Genomic DNA, 14,499 nt, shown 5'->3' with positions numbered 1-14,499 from the left:
TCGAGTAAAAAGTCACGACTCCTAGTATGTCAAGGCAAACTGGTTAGTAACACATTCTGTTGGGAGTATCATAACTTCTTCGCTTATTACTGCAGAAATGGCTTTTTAAAAATTATGTTTATTAATTTCTATCCTTTAAAGAAAAGCCAGTATCAAGGAGAATGCAGAGATTACAAACAGAAAGTTAACACTTTACAATCATTTAAATTCAGTTATTTTAAATCTAGGATAAGAAAAACGGTGGCTATTTCCCATGCATTTAACAATGCACTTGCAAATTTTATTTAGATAGTAGTGGATAGAAGTAATCCAGAAATAAAGACCATCTCTGTATTCTTAAAAACTGCTGTATCTTTGCTAAAAGCTGAGAAAAAGTAACTACGCACTTCCAACAGTAACTTATCACATGGCAAAAAAGGCAGTCAGATGAGCATTTTTGGGAATAATCTTTGAAATTAAAAGAAACAATGTGTACAGACCTCAGAAGGAGAGGGCAAATACAGCAATGTCTAGGGCAAATTTTCACAATGACCTTATGTATCCTCAGCTGCCCTAGTTGTCAGGACTTCTTTTGTCATCGGTGGAGAGAAACGCACAGATCTAGGTTATGGCTCTTCTGTCCTACGTCAGTCATTTAGTCCAAGGTGACGATGGAACTATGTGCTAAAATAGACAGCTTCTCTTCCCCAATCATAATGGGAGCCTGGCTGACTCACTCAGATGTAGACGTCTAAAGCTAAGGAGATAAACCCAAGCCAGTAGTCTGACACAGTGAAACAGTAGTTATGCTTTTATGATGGCCTGTAATTAGATATTCCACTACTTCAGCAAAGCACTCCAGGATAAACTTTCAACATAATGACATTAAATGAAAAGATGCCACATAGGATCCAGTGAGTCTTTAAGCCAGTAGCACTGACATATTCCAGATTTATAAACTACCTGTAATATATGATCCACATATCAGGAGAAAACTGTGTCTATAACTGTTCACAGAATTTTCTTTAGCAGAAACAACACAGGCCTGGTTCTAACACACTAGTGTGTATCACCACTGAGCTCCAGGAATTAAATCAATCTATGTGGTATGAAAAAAGTCGGTAAGAGGAAATGGAATCAATATACAGGCACCTTCTGTTCAGCTAAGAAAAATACTGTCAAATGTATTCAAAATGTATATTGTTTCAGTCTAACAACCTTTGAAACAAACTTAGGTGTAGGACTATGGAAGTTCAAATGTCTGACATACTCCTGGACACATTTAATCAAGATCTGTAACACGCTTCTTTCTCTCTCTTAAAAAAATAAAGTCCATATAATATATAAAACATCTATATTTTAAATATTATTTAAAAATATTTAAAACATTTTAAAATCTGTATTGTGAACTTTTTTTTAAAGTCAAAATCTTTGTAACTTCCTTATGGTACCTGATTATTTCCAATAAATTTTAAAATCACTGGGCAACATTTATCAAAGTTGATCCTAAATATCATCCTCTTGAACCAGATGCATCCATCACTCAAAGGGGTAGATTCACTCCCTATGCCAGACAATCTGATTTAATGCAGTTTCCACACCTCTATCTAAAGAGATGTTTAAGGAAGATGAGTCTTGGAATCAGATACGGCACTGCTGTAACTACTTGTTACTTAGAATTAAATAAGTTTACACTGCTCACATACAGACGATTTGGAATTGAAAAGAGCTGTACCGCAAAACAGGAAGTAGGAGCTGCAGCTTTTGTTGCTAGTTGGGAGACACCTGGAAATTCCATGACCCTACTACATAAGGGAAGAAAAGCATGACCACGTTACACATATTAAAGATGTTCCCAGAACAACAAGAAAAAGCTGTTATCCATGTTGCGTCTTTTGGTCTGCATTAGCCTCCTACTGAAATAAATGGGCCACTAAAAGAAAGTCCTGTGGAATAATTTTTAAAGGAAGTCTGCAATTTCAAGACAACAACAAAAGATCAGAACAGAAACTAGTTCCAATTTTTACCTCTGTAAAAATTGGCTAAATATAGCTGAGTTCATAGAGGAAAAAAATAGATTGGCTCACACACATGGGCTCTCTAATGCTGTTGCCTAGAAAAGTTCCCTACTACTGTGATTTCAGAGTTACTCCTTCAGCAAAATTAGAATGTGAGCCCACACAAAACCCTCCCTGTTCACATCGCCACGCTTTCCATTTGCACAAGCTGTCACTAGCAGCAATACAGCTCAGGCATGTCTACATGACCCAGTGTTGACAAACACAAGCTCATTTTCCTTGTGCACCCATTGGCTTTGGACCAGCTGCATTAGTTCAGTAGCTTGCACACAGCTTATCGGCTCAAGCACAGCGCTGTGCAAACGCAGCTACACAGCTTCCCAGCCAGACATGGCTTGAGTCCAAGGAGCTTGGAACACAGGCAAAGAGTGTGGATCTGTCTAAAGCACTCTTAGCACGGCAGATGGATGGAGTTACACACAAAGAAACAGATTGCACTTGCTCCGTTTGTAGTACGGGCTTGTCATCCAGAAGACAGGATATACTGAGGTCATCATTAAAAAGAAGATGGTTGCCTACCACTGCCACACAATAAAATACAACAGCTCTTTTTCCATGTATAGAAATCTAAGATTACTGAAAGACACCACCATGTTGTAAATAACGGCCGCAAATGTTTTTTACAGCTCACTGCTGCATATTTGTATTCCAGGAGATGCTAAGTTTATCATTCTCTTTACAAAAAGTTGAGCATCCACAGGTTCCTTTTTAAACTCTGTGTCTTGATATGTATTGTCTAGATTCCACTCTAGATTTCAGAAAACTAATCTTTTAAAACCTCAATGTATTTTTATTGACAAGCTGCATGTTTCTATTCCTAGGCTCTTCAAAGAGAGTCTCTGCTAAAATTCAGGCAACATCCAGAGTTCTCTGGTGTGCTCCAACAGATAACAATCTCAGCTATCAAAGGATTGCTGTGGAGGTCACCTCTACTGGCAGGCTAGATTCAGTCTGCTATGCCAGACACTGGTGTGCAGCTCAGTGACACATCCTATCCAGTGCCACTCTCTTACTTGTTCCCTCAGTAAGCCTTGCAGGGAATGTTGCAGTTTTCCTCTGTGCCCATGTGTGAAGACTCTAACCCATTAAGTCACTGTAGAAGAGCAGAAGCTATTTTACCCTGGCACCCAACGTTTACACTGATGATACGCTGCTTTGTCCCTCAGCTGTGTTTGCTATATATACCACTGGAAGGTACACAAACGGATTCTAAACACATAGGCATTATTCAGGTGAATACAGTACTACAACTTAATTTCTTTTGGAAATTTTTTTGTACAACTTATATGCACAATTGTTTTAGTAGACTTTATTAGCAGTACATCCAATCTGACTGGATGCCTTTCCTGAAGTGTATTCTACCTTCTCCCTCCTTCCCCACTCCCACCCCTAAGTTCTGAATTGCAATACTGTGATTTGCACTGTCTGGTATTTTGACTATGCTACCACCATAATTTAGGTGTCTGACATGTCAATGTCATATTCTTGCACCAAGCAAGACTGTGAATAACACTGTACCACAATATATTAACTATGCTTAACACCTCTATCCCGAATTTCAAAACACTTAAAAAAGACATTCAAAGTGCACAAGTGACTTACTTTTGCATTCAGAGGGCACACAGACAGTGCACTCCTAAAAAGCTGTTCTTCTGACCTCCACTGACTGCTGCGGAGTGCACAGCGCATAACATTTATCAACAAGATTCCAAGTACTGCCACAGCAAGAATTTTCTTAAAGGAAGAGAGACAAGTTAAGAAACAAACAATTCAATTCAAGCACTTCATCAGCTTTACTGATTGTTTTGATGGTACCTTTTTCTTGGCTTGCTTACTCAAGAGACTAAATCCATATGTTAACAGAATACAGTATCCAATACTGGGGAGGTAGATGACCCTCTCTGCAATAACAAATCCTACTCGGAAGAATAGATTACTTGCAGGAAGAAAAGGGATAATAAGAAATCCAAGTCCCAGTGTAAGAATTCTGCAAACAAGAAACAGATTCACAAATTAACCACAAATCTTAACCAAAGTACATTTCCCACTTAACATATAAACCTTAAACATTTTAGAAGGGTGTGCATATGGAACAGGGCATTCAAAAGCAGCCTTTGAGAGCTACTAACAAAATCAGATTGAATTTCAGTGAGGTTTTGACACTTCATTCCATCAGCTGCTTTTAAAATCCTAGCTATAATTTCCAGAAAAGTAATGTTCATGCTTCCAGGCCAGAAAATAGCCCCATTACACATCAATTACATGATTCCTATTTAAAATACACAGGCAGGAAAAGTAATGGTAAAAGCTACCTGTCTATTTTTGGAACTGATAAGACAGTAACAGGGGAAAAATACAGGTCACTGTTAAAGACGACAATTAGGTACCCATCCTACTGAGAGTGCGTTTTCTTTTCTAACGAATTCATCAATAGTAAAAAGCATTGTGGTTAACCACTCGAAAGTTAGTAATCTATGCTCTTTCTACAGCCAGCAGAGAGAGGTGCTTCTCGAGGGCAGTTTGTCTTCCTTGTTTTAGGTATGTATGTTCAGATGAGCAATCCTCAGCATGTAACTCTTTATGGACTACACAGAGCTTAGACCACTGACACTACGTACCTTACTTTTACAGAGCTGACATAAGGGAATAAGAACCCCAGGTCTCTGTCAGGTGTTCATTATAAAGGGCACAGGCATGGTAGTTTTCTACTCTAATTTATTACAAATAAATCTCTATACTGTATTGTAGAAGCGTCCTCTTACTCTTTTCTCATCCCCAAGCGTCCTAGGCCTTCACTATACTTTTAGTCTTTACTTCTTACTAAAAAACTGTTCAGCAATATAAGCTTAGTGAGTGTGTTTTTACTAGAAACTATGACATAGCTTGTAGCATGAATACCACCCCTCAACTATATTATTTTACCTGTGCAAATGAGGATGGGAACAGCAGAAAGGAAGGCAGGTAGGATGTTAACATTTGATGGTATGAGCGGCAAGAGATACAGAATACCACAGAAAAAAAGAAGAAAATATTTAGCACTCTGAAAAAACAGAATGAACTCATTGTGATTGAGCTGTTGAAAAATTTTAAAGAACTGAAAAATTAATTATACATAAAATCCATGGGAACAGACCCTGGAAAGTTAAACAGAAGCCCTTAGTGAGACAGAATAGTAGACAATAAATTTTTTAGTTCCTTTGGATAAAATACAAGTTGTTTCCTCAGTAGATACTATGGGTCAGCATTTTACTTTTTAATTTTATGGCAATGGCCAGCATTTCTATCTCCTTTCAAGGCACATCTCCTCTCTCTGTCATTATTAGAAGATTAAAGGAGATGAGGACTTGCAAGAAGTAGGGACAACAACATACATAATTTCCCACTCTGTTCTGAGCATACATTACTTTTTACCACCTACAGTGTTAAGGATCTCAAAATGCCATTTCAGGAGAAAAATAAAGCAGCCATCCATACTTCCTCCTCCAACTCTGTTTCTTACTAGTCAGTGTGCAGTGATGGGCCCAAATTGGGACAAAACAGTAATGACAGCTATAAATATTTATTTGAACTGCATTTGTTACACACTAGTTCCACTGAATTGTTAAAATTATCAGTAGTGGATTTAACAAAATAATACCGTACTCAAGTTGGTCAGGCATTTAAAATTCATCACTGTCTCTTACCTTCTCTTATGGCTGTCTTCTGAGCACAGAGCTTGGCATATCAGACCAATTAGGCAGAACCAAAGTGCTGCTAGTGCAATTATCCTCCAGTCGCTGACGGATTTAATGAGGGGTATGCAACCCATTGACCAATCAAAACACAGCCACCAGGGACACAACAGCAACCATGCATTCAGCGAATAGTAGTAATTATAGTTTATAGCCTGTCAGTCAAAAAGAAAACAAACATTTATTTGATACTAAACTTAAGAGGGGGGCAACTTTTGTTCTCTGTGCTATCATTTCCCTTATCACAAAATAACTTATACAACAAACAGGCCTTAAATACTGTTAGAGCACAACTAGTTACATATCCATTTATTTTACAGCTGTGAAATTATTATGATTTTTTTTTAAACACAGCTAGTTGGCTCTCCTATTTAGAGCAGGGAAATGCAATCCTGTGCTGTCCAGCCAATATCCACATGTAAAAAGAATAATCTTCCACAATAGAAGAAAACGGCAAAAAACAGCACCCACCATCTTCTCCCTTTATTCTCCATGTTCAGAAAGAGCCTTAATGCAGTCAGAGATGTAAAGCAAGACATATTCCAAATGCATCAGACCAGAACTTTAAGCTACTTTCTTCAATTGTGAAAGAACAGATGAAGAGTCAAACACAGTATGTAGAAAAGGGATGAAACTCAGAAAAAGCTAAATCCTTGCATGCATGGAAAGAGTAGTGAATAAATGGAAAAGTACTTCAATGTATATGCAGTGCATGCTAAATCGAATGCAAAGAATATACAAGGTCTACTATTTCAACAAAACCCAGAAAGTCATCACAGCATCACAAGGGAATGTGACTCATCACACACCTTGAATCATAAAGACTGCCCACTTTATTGTTTCTTTGAAGTACAGAAAAGAAAATCCAGTTTGATGACAAAGACAAATGTTCTGAGCTGGCCAGAAAAAAGCAACTTCATAACTTACTCTCACAAACAGACTGTCTGCAAATGAAGCTGGGTTGTCTACTTCAGTGAAAGCCGGTGGCCCTGTGCCCATAATCCTCCAGCGTATATAAAGTATACTGGCCCCTCCAGACATCAGAAGAGTTATCCTGAAAAGCAGCCCCTTTCTTAACAGCCCAGCATTCTGCAGGAAAGGAAAAACAAAAACAAAAACCAAACCTCATATAAAAAACATTATTTTATTCTCTTCCCCACTACATTCAGGTCATTTCTGGCACAGTCTCAGGAAGAAGAGACTGTATTCCTACACATTTTTGCTATTAGAGTTGACATTTTTCTTATTTTTGCAGTTACTAGAAAGCTCTAAAACTTTACTGTGCATGCACTGACTAACTGCAAAATGTTTTTTGCAAACATTTTCATTTCCTTCTCAATCAGAAATCTTTTTCATTCAAGAAGTCTCTCTTCTACAAATCCTCAGTAAGTCTATAGCCGATGTAATTTTACACAGCAGTTTCTGATAGAGAGTTTGGGTAGAACACAGCCTTTTGTATATAGCATACTAAATTGATCTGTCTTTTTAAAATGGAGGATGGTTACTTTGTGAACTTTGTTTTAAATAACTATATCCAGTTGACTGCTTATCATGGAAAGTTTTTGTCCACTGACGTCTCTTCAGCAGTAAAATCACATGCATACAAGAAAACGGCATAGTTAGAAACTGGGTGGGAAATGAAGGACATAGGTTCTCTCTGACCCCCTATATTACAGTGCTGTAGAGCTGCCTTAAAGCTCTCTGAAACCTGATGGCTGAAATTATTCTATGCAGCCTCAACAAGTTTTTAGAGAAGCAGAAGATCGAAGACAAGAGTTTCTCTGAAATGAGAGATGATTTGGGCCACTTCTTTCCATTCTACACGTCTGAAGATGAAAGTGTCAGTGAACTATGGATTTTTACATGGAAGAATTGACTCAATCTTTAAAAATATGGTCATGTGATCTCCAGTTTTAGCTTTCCTTTATTCCTGCTTTCCTCCTTTAGTCTGATACACTTCTATTACCTTTAAAAACCCACCTGATAGTTATACATGATCAGTTCTATGTCCTCCATAGGAGCTGGCATGCTGATTACTATTACCTATTATTGCAATATGCTAATTAGCAAGCACCACCATAATTATTTAGAAGATCAATATTAGTTATTTCTGAAAACAAACAAACAAAAAGTAGGCTTACTGCACAAAGACATTCAACAGTGCCCTGACTGAAGATATTTATTCTCTAAAATGATGAAAAAGTTAAGTTTAAAAGCAACATTCAGATGCATTTTTAATATTTGTAATTGACAATGTAGTAATTGTAAAATGCTGAATGCCTAAGGATAAAGAAGTTTGTAACATTGATTTTACCTAAATTAGCCTTTGTGCTCAAATGGTTACTTGCAGTTTACACATCTCACTAAGCAAAGTCACTACAATGAGGATTACAGGAAAACCACTCCTAAAAACTGTTTTTGGAAGAGAATTGTGCTACGAATGAAAACCATATAATGACAATTTATTACTGCTTTATGACAGAGTAACTACAAAAAAACCTCTCCTCCCAGGCTGCATTTCATTTAACAGTACCTGCAGCTTCTTAAAGGCCAGATTTCACAAATCACCAAAATATCTCTTGTAGGCAGAATTTAAAAAGTGGAAGAAGTATTATTGTATTGGCTTTGATTTTGTTAATTGAAACCTGGCATGAAACTGAAACCTGTCCCAATCAAGAAGAAAAAAAATCTGCAAGTAAGAGAATTTAAGATTGGCCTTTCAACAAAACCTTAGATGCACTTCCATGAAAAGAGCAGAACAGATTTTTGTAGGTGGCAAGAGCTAAAATTAATTACTTCTACTAAAAGAAGAAGAAAAAAAGGCATATTTGATGTTTTCTTCACCCAGACAGAAGTGTTTAAAAGTCATAAAATAGAAGCATAAAATGCTTTGAACTCTTCATGCTTAAAGAGTAATCCTGAAAAAAAAGGTTTGACTGACACATTTCACAGAATCACAAAATGGCTTGGGTTGGAAGAGATCTTTAAACATCATCCACTTCAATCCCCCCTGTCATGGACAGGGACAACTTTCACTAGACCAGGTTGCTCAAAGCCCCACCCAACCTGACCTTGAACACTTCTAATAATGGGGCATCCACAGCTTCCCTGGGCAACCTGTTCCAGTGTCTTGCCACCTTCACTGTAAAGAATTTATTCCTTGTGTCCAGTATAGATCTACTCTCCTTCGGTTTAAAACCACTGCCCCTTATGCTGTCACTACAGGCTCCAGTAAAAAGTCTCTGTCTTTTTATAAGCCCCTTTTATTAATTGAAAGGCCACAATAAGGTCTCCCCAGAGCCTCTACTTTGGGCGAAACAACCCCAACTCTCTCAAAATTTCATTGTCGGAGAGGTGTTCCAGCCCTCTGATCATTGGTGGTGCTCCTCTGGACCCTCTCCAACAGGTCCACGTCTTTCATCCACCCCAGAGCTGGACACAGTACTCCAGGTGAGGTCTCATGAAAGAACAGAGGGGAAGAATCATCTCCCTCGATCTGCTGGCTACACGTCTTTTGGTGTAGCCCAGGATATGATTTGCTCTCTGGGCTGCAAACACACATTACCAACTCATATCCAATTTTTCATCCTTCTCAGCAGGGCTGCTTTCAATCCACTAATATCCCAGTCTGTATTGATACTGGACATTGCCACAATCCAGGTGCATGAGCTTGCACTTGGCATGGTTCAACTTTATGAGGTTCACAAAGGCCCACTTCTCAAGCTTGTCCAGGCCCCTCTGGGTGGCACCACTTCTCTCAAGAGTATCAATTGCACTACTCAGCTTGGTGCCATCTGCAAACTTGCTGAGGGCACACTCAATTCCACCATCTATGTCACTGATGAAGATATTAAATAGTATTGTTCCAAGTATAGACCCTTGAGAGACACCACTCATTATGATTTCCACTTGGACACTGAGCTTTTGAGTAACTCTTTGGATGCAGCCATCCAGCCAATTTCTTATCCATCTAACAGTCCATCAGTGAAACCCATCTCTCTACATTTCAGCAGCAAGAATGTTATGGGGGACCATATAAAAGGCATTACAGAAATCCAGGTAGATTACATCAGTAACTTTTCTCTTGTACACTGATGCCATCATTCCATCATAGAAGGCCACTAGATTAGACAGGCACGATCTGCTCTTGGTGAAGCCATGCTGGCTGTCTCTAATCACCTCCCTGTCTTTCATATGTTTTGACGTAACTTCCAGGAAGATCTGTTCCATGATCTTCAAAGGCACTGCTGTGAGGCTGACTGGTCAGTAGTTCCTAGGGTCCTCCTTATTACTTTTTATTTCCATCATTTTGACTCTGAACTAGCTCTGCTTTAGTCCCCTACAGCTCTAGACTCTTTCCTTGTCATATCCAACTGACATTACTCTCGTTATACAAGAAAATTCTCCAGCATCCCTATTTGCTGCCTGAAATATTCCCGCATCCCTTACCTAGCCGTTCTCGGTCAAATCTACTGTTTCAGTTCTAGGGATTCCTTCTTTACTGATTTCCCCCCAAAGCTTCTCTCTTCGCAAAGGAAACTAAAAGCCCCATAAGACTTGCACTATGCAGAAACACAAGCAAGACTTCTCTGCAGAGAAACCAGTGATCAACACAAAGTGCAATGAATGTTCCTTTGCCTTGCTCAGCCTTGGGTGGGAGAGGCAAATGATATATCTGTTGAACATCACAGTAGTGATGTTCTAGTAGGCTGTTGGTCTATTTGGCTGCTATCAACTATACACCTGAGGGTAATTGTGTCTATGTTTTGCTTGCCAGTACAAATACTAGGTGCCAGATTCCACTTGAACCAATACTAGATCAAGTGATACCAGCAAAAGTCAGAAATTCGATCCTGAGTGACTATCAGTGCTTACATATTTTTTTGTTAAAACTCTCAAACTACTAAGAACTGTCTCCTATTTGGTAACTTGTATTCTGAAGAAAACAGTGTAATACTTTAGTGGGATTAGCAAAGTAGACATAATATTTTTAATGTACTTTTCAAATGTCTGTCTCATTTGAAAATCTAAATAAATATATCTCTCTTTACCCTGACCAAACTGTGTTAAACAACCATTTCAGGTGTACAGCTACTGTCCCTGGAGAATCTTCTGTATCAAGCAGTCAGCTCATCCACACCATATTTTTACCATACTGTTGAGACAAGTGTGGAATGGATTTATTTATCCAATGCAATTCTAATGCTATCCCATTACTAGTCATGTTACTGCAAAAACATCATGGCACATTGCCTTACTAGGCTGAATGAAAGTACCTCTTTTTTAAAAAATTCTCAACAAAACCAGAACTGTCAGACATTCTATCTTTTAGTATATGACTGTCTGAATGGCCAGAATGAACAAAACCTTTGAAGACTCACCTCCAATGACTTGTCCTTATGTAGTAACTTTTGAATAAGCTCCAAAAGATTTAGCTTGTTGATCACCAGTGCATCAAACACTGCATTCAAACCCTAAGTAACCAAGAGAAAAATAAAGCATAAGATAGAGCAGCTAACCACAAATATTTTTAAATACATCTTAAATTCAACTTCTACCATAACTTATTGTACATCTTAATTCTGATTCTAAACAGGTAGAGAGATACATTGATAGTAATGATGGCAGAATAGTAAATTAAGAACCTGAGCTCAGATTAAGTAGAATATCATGTTACTGTAATGGGGATTCTCCTGCTACATGAAATAACCCTTCAGGGAATACCATGTACCAGCAAGCTAGGCCGCATATGCATTGTCACAACAGTATTCTTTCCCAAATATTCCACAGCATAAATGCTGCAGTCAAAAGGGAAGGCTTCTGTCAGTAACATGTAGCTTCTTTAAGTCTTCTACTTATTCTTTGCTGTGCAGCATGGCATCTTTTGACTGTCAGGTTTCAGAAATACTATTTTTAAAGGGTACATCAATTGTCACAACAAACAAAGGCTCAGAGGGATCTAACAGAGGTATCAGGCTTGCTTTTCTTGCAGTTACATCAATATACGCAGTGGAAGCTGCTGGAAAAAAAAAAAAGAAAAAGAAAAAAGAAAGGCAAAGTTCTATGTGACATCAGCCGCTACACATATTCAGTGCTTTGCAGAACTACATTTGCACATGCTACCCCCAAGCAAGCAACCAAAATAGATACAGGGGTAATTCTGTTGAGGTGACCAGCAAAATCCAACTTTAACGTTTTCCCTTCAATGTTTCAGCAATCACCAACCATGACAATCCTTGAATATTTAGCCTATATCCTAATAAACTTGGAAATTATCTCAATGTTCTAAAGGCTAAATAGAAAAAAGACAGCACAAATAGCTCTAGGTAAGGCAAACAGTTAGGACACTGGGCGGCCACAAGTCTCCTTCTAACAGTCAAAGGGAGAAGAAGACAGAAGATAGGTTAGAGAGTGGTGTGGTCCCACGTAGAAAGGCCACCTAGCAGTTAAAAGGCTTCTGGCTCACTTTCATGGACAAAGGCAGGCAAGAGTCCTGCTGAAAAACACATTCGGCCTATAAGCAATCTTTTAAATGTGTGATTTATCCCTTCAACCCTCTGACCTGTGCCTCTCAGCACAACAATAAACATAATTGTCCTAGCAATGGAACAGCAAACAAATAAAAACCCCAGACCAAATAACAATTCTGTGTCTGCTAGCTCAAATAATTACTTCATATCACTAAAGGAAATAATCACGCCATGTTTTAAGAGAATTCCTTATGTTTTCCTTACAGAAAAATAAAAAAATATGCAAACATCTATCCAAAAATAATGTCCTAAAGCAAGAAGTTTTCTGTAATTCCTTCTCCCTTTTTTTTTCTAGCAAGGACAAGAGGATCCTCGGCTGCAAAGAATTCTTCTGATTCTATTAGTTTATCTATGTCAGTTAAAGCTACAAATTGGATTTGTTCGTAAAGATATATGCCTATATAAAAGATAAAAATCACAGATGTAGCATTTCAGCTGGCTGATTTGGTCGCCCAAAACAGAATGTCTTCACTGAAGTAATAAAAAGCAAGAGCAAAATGAACATGAACAGTAACTACATCTGTTAGCATTAACAGATCCTTAAATAAGGGATGGAAGAAAGAGATTCAATATTAGAAATATATAAACAATGCTAATTACAAATTTCACAAAAGCAACAGGGCAGAGCTTTTAAAAACGCCCTCTTCCATTTATGTCTTTGTTCATAAGCCTTCAACGAGAGGTTTGTAGGTCTACTATATCAACAATTACATTCAAAACCAAGGCAAACAAACACAATACACATTGAAAATAACACTGTAAATCTTTTAAATTTTGCAAGAAATATATATATATGTTGCACGTATACAGATATATGCAATCTCCTTACAAAAGCTAAAATGAAGAATTCCAACAGATTGGCAAAGATACAATCTAGGCTGATCTACTAGAATATTGCTTTTTGTCAGTATTAACTATTTTTCTGAACAGAACAAAAAGGTGTGCATGTGATTAGCTGTGGAGAAGACTCATCTTTGTAGGCTTTACAATTGCACCTGACAGATGCTGAGGTCAAAATTCAGTCAAGAAGAGGATTCTTACCAGTATGGTAATTCCTTGTTCTTTGCACAGCATGGCTATTGCACCTAGGATAACACTCACCAACACCCAGAATATAGAAAAATTATGTCCTTCCTTATCTGTCAAAATAAAGCATGCCATAAGTTAGAAATCTAAATTAAAATTAGAATTTTAAAAATATACAGCATTTAATCTCACAATCTCTTCTATCAGTCAAGATCTGGAGAGAGAGACTTAAAAAGCATAGGGCACCTCCTGCAATATGCTGGCATTTGTCCTTTTATTGCAGTCATTTTCTATTATCAGTGACATGAGAAATCTCCGTTTGCTAGACGTTTTAGTGAGACTAATTAGAATGACAGAAGCTTCACATAGTTTCCACAATTCATCATCTGCAAAGGTTAATTCCCAATATTTAGACACATTTATCATCCTTAGCTAGAGCTCTGTCATTCCTGGCCACTCTCTTCCAAGCTACCACAAGAACAAGAAATTCTTTCCAACGGTTACACATGAAGCGTCACACACACATACTGTTTTAACTATGTCTAATCTACAAAGGCAGAATGAGCTGCTTCTCCAGGGCTGCTGCATTTAGCAAGTCCCTCATGTCATTTCATTAGCACTGCAATGGAATGCCATGGAGCTCAAAAATTTCAGCATCTGAGCAGAGCAGCAGTTAGTTCTTGCACTCAGGAAGCAGTTTTACAGCAGGGTGAGGAACTCTGGGGTTAAGAGATCAAGAGTAACTACAGCTTCTACTCAAAGAAAGAGTCTTTAAAGACTGCACCATGTAGCTGATTTGGGGCACTACAAGCAGGCATTTCTGAGATTAATAACACAATAAGCCCTACTTCAGCCAAGGTACTATCACACACACAGTAGACAGGTACTTCACATAAAAACATATCTGTCACAACCTCTACTCCACAGGTGCAAGCAACAGAGGGAAGCACTCAGCTCATTCAGAAGCAGTTTCTTGATTCAAGCAACACGGGCTCTCCAGGCATCACAAGAATCAATCTTTGACTTGGCACGTGAAAAAACAAAGTTGAACTCTATATTCATTGATTGAATCCCTTTCTCACTTCCTTGCTCTCCAGAGCAGTTCTTCACTACTGATAATGCAGGTTTGACCCTTGGTACTTAAACAGAACTGCA

At 38.1% G+C, this 14,499-nt stretch overlaps 1 protein-coding gene across 1 annotated transcript in view; it reads right to left on the bottom strand.

The window, feature by feature from the left end:
• The window catches only part of TMTC4 (transmembrane O-mannosyltransferase targeting cadherins 4), a 57,686-nt gene that overhangs the window by 15,925 nt on the left and 27,262 nt on the right, over positions 1–14,499 (bottom strand). Inside the window, exons 6-11 of the mRNA XM_065638976.1 lie at positions 13,360–13,457; positions 11,170–11,262; positions 6,716–6,877; positions 5,741–5,943; positions 3,873–4,044; positions 3,660–3,791 (exon numbers count right to left, since the gene is read on the bottom strand). Of these exons, the coding sequence (XP_065495048.1) occupies positions 3,660–3,791; positions 3,873–4,044; positions 5,741–5,943; positions 6,716–6,877; positions 11,170–11,262; positions 13,360–13,457 (860 nt within the window). The remainder of the gene's footprint in view (positions 1–3,659; positions 3,792–3,872; positions 4,045–5,740; positions 5,944–6,715; positions 6,878–11,169; positions 11,263–13,359; positions 13,458–14,499) is intronic.

The sequence above is a fragment of the Caloenas nicobarica genome, chromosome 1 (genome assembly GCF_036013445.1).
Source record: "Caloenas nicobarica isolate bCalNic1 chromosome 1, bCalNic1.hap1, whole genome shotgun sequence".
In the NCBI taxonomy this organism is placed as follows: domain Eukaryota; kingdom Metazoa; phylum Chordata; class Aves; order Columbiformes; family Columbidae; genus Caloenas; species Caloenas nicobarica.
Note: the sequence above shows the minus strand (reverse complement) of the source record. Positions and strands in the feature narration are given on the sequence as shown.